We start from the raw sequence: 8688 nt of genomic DNA on the forward strand, positions 1-8688 counted from the left end.
ATAGTTGAGTGATGGAAGAACAACAGAGATTGCTCCGTGATTTCATACTCGAGTATAAAATGTACGGATGCGGTTTGGATGGAGGGATGACTCTATGTGAAACTAAGCTCCGACAGGGGCCTCCACGGCCTCTCTATTTGATTTACAATGACAATAGCTTCACGGATGCATTTCTTATTTTAACGTGCCAGTGCCCGCACACTCTGCCCCCTATTTCCTGCTGCATCTTTGTCTTCCCCAGCGAGAGGAAACACCTCGTAGAAGCTTTACATCTTAAGGACTCCGAGGTCCGAGTGACCTTAGGATGAAACTTTTTGAGGTTTTGCTTAGGATTTGGAGGGATGAATCTACGTGAGACTAAGGTAGATGCACCGGAATTGAGATTACATTGAAAGGCAATAAATTTTGAAAAGAAAATACACGGAAATGAAAGTGGCAAGAAGCGAAGGTGCAAGTAAAGAAAAAGTAAAAAATGAAAAAACAAAGATTAGATAAAACTCACGGAGAGTATTCTTGTGTGCGTGCGTCACTCTCTTCTATTACGCCTTCGTCTTCTATACTCCAATGGAAGTTGTATCTTCTCTGCCAATTTTACCTCCACCGGCATCAAATGCACGTCCCGCGTTGATAAACGGCACGATAACTTCCCACTTCTTTTACATGTTCTGACCAAATCTTCATCCATCAGGACCCCTCTCCATGCTTGCATGCTTCCCACACGTAAGAGCGTGCGATCTTCTTCTTCTTGTTTGCCCAAGCCTCCTCGTGTAACTCTCCAGTCACATCCTTTGCATGCTTTCCTTGAGAGCTCTCTGCAGGGCCAATCATTTCCATCGCTGTAGCTAGCAAAGTTAACACTAATTAAAATGGACACATAAAATACCTGAACAGAAACATACGGGTAACAGTGGGTACTAACAGCGCGTTACAAGTTTTCTTGAGAATAGAGAACAAGAAGAATAAGACAAAAAGAAGGCATTGAAATCTAGATCAGCTGAGTTCACTTACCTGCGAATTGGTTCCTTAGCAAGTTTCCATCATTCTAACAACAAAAGCTGCAAGCCAACACCACCATGCTCATATTTGCTGGTCGAACTGGAAGTCAACATAGTCTCAGTTCGAATCCCTTGAGTGAGAATAAGCTTATGATTTCCCTTTGTGCCTATTTGACTCTGTTTCTCAGTATTCATTTGACAATCTTGCAAGTCTTTCTGTAAATCTATTTCGATCGAACTATTTTCGTTCACGACTGAACTCTCGGCTTCCGAATCTGTTGATTCCTGAACAATCTCGTAGAGTAAGGCTGGATCTATTAGCTGATTATCTTGAAGCACGATCTTTACACCTTCCTCTAGATGCTTGCATATTATTCGGAATCCCCACTTTTTCACCACTCTACTCGACACTTCAAGGCTAAATAGTACATAATTCCCATAAATTTGACCAAAATCAACTGCTCCCCATAGCTTAGATGGTGTCATATACTCAAGCCAGATATGATCCGAATCCAACGTATAGTGAGAAAACCTAGGGCTATTCTGCCTTTCGCCATTAACATGTGATACAAGCTCAAACGAGATTTCCTCCTTTTGTTCATCGTCACCAACAACAACACACAGAGCCAATCCAAGGAACTTGTTATACAAGTCCTCTGAAGCCATGAAAGATATGGAACCCTCTTTAGCAGGCAGGACCCACTCTGGCATCTCTCCTCTAGGGAGAATAGTTACGAAATCAGGATGAATCTGTTATAAAGAGAGACCGTTAGAAAGTATTCAAGTTTATTATTAGTACCCAAATAAAAGAATCCAAATTGAGTTTAGCAAATAATCTTAGTAAATTCCACTTCGAACTAAGCTCTATAAATGAGTAGAGATCCATCTCCTTGCTTGCGTTAACACACAAGTCTCATGACAGAAATCATTCCCATGAAACTGCGGTAACCAACTCCATTACATGCATATATGTGCAAAATCACTTTATATTTGTTTGCTTTTCTGAAGCCTCCATTTTTGCAATTTCTGCTATTGCAATATACAAGCACACATTGAATCCAGCATATACTCTACATCGATGTGTGTGCGTGTGAGTGTGTGTATGTGTGAGAGAGAGAGAGAGTCTAACCGGGTCAAGTGAATAAATATCAGCCGTGGTCAACCATCTATGGACAAAATCTTGAAATGAAGGTAAATCTCCAGTTCTTGGCAGAGATTCGCAACCCTCCGCATAAAGATTATGCAATAATGGTGGAAGCCCGGGAATCTCTTGTAATTGATGGCAATTTGTAACTATCAATTCGATCAACTGATCACGCTTATTGATGGATGTAGGAAGGCTAATAATATTGTTACCCGATAGAACTATTTGCCTCAATAAGGGAAAACAGGAAAGATTCTCAAGAAACTCTACTTCAGACAGATTACATCCCGCAAGGTCTAACCAGAGTAAATTTGGAAGTCCGGTCTTCATGCACGGATCAGTTGAATCCTCATACTTTGGAAACCCAATTAAATTTGTGCAACACTCAACTTGCAAGCTGTTAAGGTTTTGTAACTCGTAAATGCTGGACGGAAGACTTACCAGGTTCTTGCAATTATATAAGAACATTTCCTCCAAAGAGACAAAATTTTTTATTGATGCAGGAAGTCCTTTAATCGCAGTCCCTCCTAAAGAAAGCTCTTTCAAGCCTTCAAGTTTATGTGGAATATCAGGGAACTTTTCAAATCTTGTGCAATCACGAAGATTAAGAGCTCGGAGATTTTTTGACTTGAGCACATTTGGAAAAACACTAAGTTTAGAGCACCCCTTTAAATTCAACACCTGTAATACGTCATGATACGCGATCGACTGGTGTGCTTCTACCAAGTTTTTGCAATTCAAGAGATTCAATTCCTCGAGATTTGGAGTACATGAGAGGTCGGGCATACTAACCAGCGACTCGCAGTCGCTCAAGTTAATGTACTTCAATTGTTGGAAGTCCTGCAAATACAACGAACCAACTTCAATAAACATTTTGAAAAGGCAAAAAAGGGTATTCGTACGATACCTTCACCACTTTTAAGGATTTTCATCCTTAGGCTACTTGGAACCTACTATTCAAGTTTCTGAGTAAATTTCTTAACCTATTAATTAACTTGTCATTCAAAGTCATTATAAACTGATTTCGTGTAAATATATGTCGTATTGCAAAATTACTGAACACTTTATATACATGGTAAAGCTTGTGCGAGGTAACGTCATGTTGCACGCTCACGATATAGCTTTGGCCCAGCAATTTAGTTTCCATGATCACTTTTCAAAGGTCACTCTTATCATTTTACAGTTTGGATATTATTTAAAAGAAGTGATTAATATATAGATACACAATATAAAAATATTCACAATTAAAATTACGTTAGACAATCATTAAAAAAAATTTGAGTTAGTGTTGATTTACTCCAAATTAATTTTCATCTCACAAAAAATCCCAAATTGATACCACCATTACACATTTACCCTAAAGTAATTTTTATCTCACAAAAAATCCCAAACTGGTATACATGACCTAAATTTACCATCTGTTAGCAGACAAAAATTAATTTTGGATAAAATTACAACACAGATCATGCCATGTGGCAATTACAAAAGTAAAGTAAAGTGTCATGTGACGAGCATGCAAATGTGGGCTACATGAAAAAAATATGCCACGTGTCATGCCATGTGGCAACCATAGAAGCAAAGTGAAGTGTCATATGACAAGCATTCGAATGCGGGCCCCTTGAAAAAACTATGCCACATGTGATGCAACGTGGAATTCACATAAGCAAAGTGAAATGTCACGTGGCAAGTACAGGAGCGAATACTTTGTCAGTTTTCACTTTGACTCTATATAATAGATGAATGTCGAGAATATAAATTCTATCACAATGAGATTTCCCGAAAATTAATAAAATTTTAAAATTTCTTCAAGTTTTGCAAAGAAGATGAAGCCAACTTTGAAAATCATTCGGAAGACTAAAAAAATTTCATATATTCAATTCATATCTAGCTCTGGCTTTCTTTTAAGAAGCTTGTGGTAAGCCCCTATTTGATCACTTATATCGAATAAGTTGTGCAAGCATTACACGCCATAAGTGGCAAAATTTCTAATGAATATTTTATTACGTCTACTTAGAAAAACTGCTCCTTAAGAACTGATTTAGGCACTCAACAATGCCTTATTTTACAGCATGGTGTATTAAAACCTTCGACTGAGCAAATTTTATTGATGTAGGACAAATCTGGCCGTTTATGTACGTGCATTGAGTAAGGCCTCATCACATGGTGACTACGTGGCCTCTACTTCTTTGGTGTTTTTGTTTTTAGATACATGTCAACGGGTTAGTTCGTCACACTTTTATTTGATCAATTATTCAATTTTCAGTAGACAACTGACATAGAATTAGCTTACACAGCTTACACTAGCAGATTTGCATTTTGAATCTCTTCACTGGGTAGATTTGATTCGATGTTGGAATATTAGTTAGAGATATTAGGTTCATAAAGTATTTGAACTTCGTCTATAGAAGTAAAGATGACCTCCTCCTTTTATGAGATTTCAATTTTCCCCCTCCATCAATTATCCTCAATTACTTATTTTATAGGTATTATACCCGTGGACCGATACATGAAATTGGACATTTCACCTCTTACATATTTCAACATTAGTGTTTGAAACTTTTAATGATGCAATGACCTTCATAAAAAAGTTTTAAATTCTGAACATTCTCTTTCCACATATATTTATAAAATTTCTTTGTATTGTGTATCTTATCAACAAAATGTTTCCATTGAATATTCTAATAAAGTTGTTTCGAGTTTTTTTTTTCAAATGCAATTTTTTGCCGCATATTATTTCTAAAGCAAGTTGTTAAAGTCATTACCGAAAAAAAATAGAGAGGTGGTTTCTAAAACAGAGGAACACCACTTTCTTTTGTGTACTAGTACATATAATACGTGTATGCATTTCCAAATGAAGTAGATAATAAAAGGGTCTATGTAGATAAATGCTCACCTTAAATTGTTGCGGCACCACTGTGATACTGCTCTTGATCATATGAAGTCCTATTAATTTCTTTGGACCAGAGGAAAATTCTGGAATCCAGGGAGCACATCCAGCCCATTGAAACCATCTAAGCTCATTAGGAAGATATATAGGACCTTGGAAAGAATTATGCACATTGCGCACAATGAGTACTCTCAACCTTCTCATTTTTGTGAAAGCATTAGGACCGATACATATCTCTTTCAGCTCAGGTGGCTCCAACACTATGGCTTTTATAGCACAATCTGCCTGTATATACAAGACCATATAGGTTATGCATATATAGTAAATAGACTAAAAGATGAGGAGAAGAATTTTGATTGTATTTGCAAGCCTTACAATGTCGTGCGACAAAACATCCAGAACATCACCATGTAGCCACAGCCTACTGCGTCTGCTGGGATCATCTCGACATTCTTGATTCACAATATCCATACCCATCACTTGAACCAAGTCATGCAGTTGTAGGATTCCGCGCTCAATGCTTATCAAGGACCTCTCAATGAGAATTTCTAATCCTATAGTTGTCTCAAAATCACAACTGTCGAGCACTTTCTCTGTGTATTTACTATCCCACCCCTTAAAGAAGCAGGCTATGTGGAGAAAAATCTCCCTCTCATTTTCCTCTAGTCCATCATAACTTATTTTGAGCACATCATTAATGGTTTTGTTAGGAATCCTAGAAAGCTTCTTCAGTGTACTTTCCCATTCATGTTCTTTTCTACCACATAAGAAGGAACCCAGGACCTCAAGTGCTAAAGGAAGGCCTTTAGCATGATTCAGAACACTATTCACTAAATCTGTCCTGATTTTTAATTTTTGATGTGTTAGAAAAGCATGCTTACTAAGCAGCTCATGAGCTTCACTGTCATCCAATGCTTGAACTTCATACACATGATCTTGATCTATGCCATGACAAGTTAGCAAATGTTTATCTCTTGTAGTAACGATGATCCTACTCCCATTACCAAACCAATTGCCTTCTCCTGCTAAAGCATTTAACTGGCGCGAGTCATCCACATCATCAAGGATGAGGAGAACTTTTTTGCGACAAAGTCTATCTCGTACTAGATTAATACCTCCATGGACATTGGACAATACTAATCTTTTCGGCAATAATACGTCGGATAGTATTTTTTTTTGCAAACTAACTAAATCCTTGCAATCTTTTGAAGTTTCTCGAACATCTGCCAAAAAGCACGATCCCTGGAATTGTCTATGAATAGCATTGTAAAGGGCTTTTGCTAAAGCTGTCTTCCCTATGCCTCCCTGTCCCCATAATCCCACCATGAGAACACCATCATTAGACTCAAGGTTTAACATTGATTTTAGCTTAACCACTTGGGAATCTATCCCAACTGGATGCTTAGCAACATGCAAAGGTGTTCGGTCTAGGTGAGTGGAGATCTCCGTCACAATTGTTTGTATAAGCTTTGACTCATCTCTGACAAAAATGGAAAAATAAGTTGTGGCATGTTAGCAATTTGAATAAGCAAATAACGGGCAATCATGAGTCAACAATGACAAAGCAGTGCATCACATTTTCACATAATCACAGCATACCACCGAGTCTAATTAGAACTCCAAGAGCTCCACAACAATCAAAACAAGTTCAGGTTCAACTTAATCATCCAAGTGATTTATGTTCTTTTGATTTATACATGATTTGAACCGTTATATGAGATTTATTTATACACTAAATCAAAAGGAGCTATTTAGGACCTTGAACGGTGGTAAGATTTCAATTCGAAAACTATTAAAATACCCTGAAGCACAATGTCATTGCCGATGAAGTTCTCTTGTCAATTTTTATTACGGGAAAAAGCAACGTGTCTATTCTTTGGTTAGCCAAAAATGCAACCAGTAATGAGTTTATGACTTGGTTGACTAAAATTGAAAATCTGTAGAACTCAATAGACCAAAATGAAACGTGAAGAACTCAGATAGCCCACACAAAACGTTTAGAACTTTTATTATACTTTGAGGAGGGCAACAAGGATCCAAAAAGAGGAGCAATACACCTTGCCCGAATGAAACAGGGCTTAGTAAAAGCCAAAGGCAAAATTCTATTCTTCCATGCCCAAAAGTAGGGGTTTTTTTTTTTTGTGCAAGTGAATTTTAGTAAGTGTTGGTAAGTGTCGAAAAACTGTTAGTGAAGAAAAGATCAGTGACTTTTTCTTTCTCGTAACATGTAAGTAACTTACGAACAATTTTATGAAATCACCTACATTTTTCATAATTTGCAAATTACCAATTTTGTACTAACTTACCAAACTTGATTTGCATAACTTATAGCTCGAACTTACTAACTTTTATATGAAATTACCAACATAAATTAGATTGACTTACCAACATTTGTCATATTAAATATTTACCTACTATTTTGGGTTACCACCTTTCGCTTGAGCGACTTATGTTCTTTTAGTTTCCCAACTTCGCTTGAGTTATCAACTCTCATTTGAGTTACTTACTAACTAATTTTAGAGATTACCAATCTTAATTAGAGTGACTTACAAACTTTTCTCCCATTAAGTTGTCAATTAATTTTGGATTGTCAATTCTCGTTTGAGTTACTTGCCAAGCTCATTTTACTTTAATTTATTAACCTTTCTTCTCTTTTGCCAAATTTTATTTTTCTTTTTTAACTAAGTCTCAGATTTACCAACTCTTATATGAAATTACTAACTTTAACTGAAGCCACTTAAGAATTTTCAGGACTCTTGAGATGAAGTACTTATACGTATACTTACAATCATATGTGTATAGATTTATTTGTTTATTTTTACAAACAATCTCTATACTTGTAAAAATTATCTTCTTACACAAAATATGGACTCCACTCCACTTACCCATCTTTCAAATGCCACCCAGACAAGCTACCAGCATCATAAAGGGCTTTCTTCCATCTCTTCACTTCCTCTGAATCCTTCCCGAACTTGGATTCATGCTTAAGCATAGCTTCTCTGTACTTCTCTCTTGGTGTTCTCACTTCTTTGGGATCCACTTTGTAAAACACCGGAAATACCATGAGATCTCTTTCTTCCTTGCAGTCCATGATTTTTGCCACCTCTTCCAAACACCACCACGAGGAAGCGTAATCCTCGGAGAAAACAATGATCGCGATATGCGATTCCTCGATTGCCTTCATAAGCGCCGGCGTTATTTGCTCTCCTTTCCTGAGCTCCTCATTATCAACATAAGTGTAGATTCCATTCTGGTCAAGAGCTGTGTAGAGATGACCAAGAAAGTTGTTCCGGACATCCTCGCCTCTGAAACTCAAGAAGACATCGTAAATTTTTTTGGGTATCGAGGGAGAAGCCATTAGATGATGGAGTTCAACAATCGGCGACGACCATTAGTGTCACGCCCCGAACCCCAACGAGCTCGCGACACCCCTTTGACGGTCGTATTGAACGCAGCAGGTCCGGCGGCGGGGTGAGCGGCTGGGTTCACGGTGGTGAGAAGCAGCAGCAGCAGTGAGTGGCAGGGACCTCGCCGGAACAGCAGCAGGTCCGGCCGCGGCTGGGCAGCGACGGCGAGCGGCTGGGGGGAAACAGAAGCAGCCACGTCGAAGGCTGGACGGGTGACGAGCGGTGACTTGGACGGAACAGAAGCAGCCACGTCGC

The 8688-nt window shown here is 38.2% G+C and overlaps 1 protein-coding gene across 1 annotated transcript; it reads right to left on the reverse strand.

Moving 5' to 3' along the window:
• Nucleotides 1–196: 196 nt before the first annotated feature.
• LOC115667727 (disease resistance protein Roq1-like) lies at nt 197–8403 on the reverse strand. The gene is made up of 6 exons (XM_056307615.1): nt 7912–8403; nt 5402–6506; nt 5033–5311; nt 2125–2979; nt 1009–1745; nt 197–842 (listed from the first exon to the last, which is right to left on the reverse strand). The coding sequence occupies exons 1-5, from the start codon at nt 8382–8384 to the stop codon at nt 1038–1040; spliced, it is 3420 nt and encodes a 1139-aa protein (XP_056163590.1). The 5' UTR covers nt 8385–8403; the 3' UTR covers nt 197–842; nt 1009–1037.
• Nucleotides 8404–8688: the final 285 nt, after the last annotated feature.

The sequence above is a fragment of the Syzygium oleosum genome, unplaced genomic scaffold, assembly GCF_021117445.2.
Source record: "Syzygium oleosum isolate NSW1041296 unplaced genomic scaffold, Sole_v2.1 Sole_v2.56, whole genome shotgun sequence".
Taxonomy (NCBI): Eukaryota; Viridiplantae; Streptophyta; class Magnoliopsida; order Myrtales; family Myrtaceae; genus Syzygium; species Syzygium oleosum.

Excerpts from the sequence above, each read along its gene's own strand:
- LOC115667727 (XM_056307615.1), bottom strand. The coding sequence starts at position 8,384 with ATGGCTTCTCCCTCGATACCCAAAAAAATTTACGATGTCTTCTTGAGT. Across the intron at positions 6,507-7,911 it reads GGGTGGCATTTGAAAGATGG|AGATGAGTCAAAGCTTATAC; the intron begins GTAAGTGGAGTG and ends CATTTTTGTCAG. Across the intron at positions 1,746-2,124 it reads ATATTTATTCACTTGACCCG|ATTCATCCTGATTTCGTAAC; the intron begins GTTAGACTCTCT and ends TCTTTATAACAG.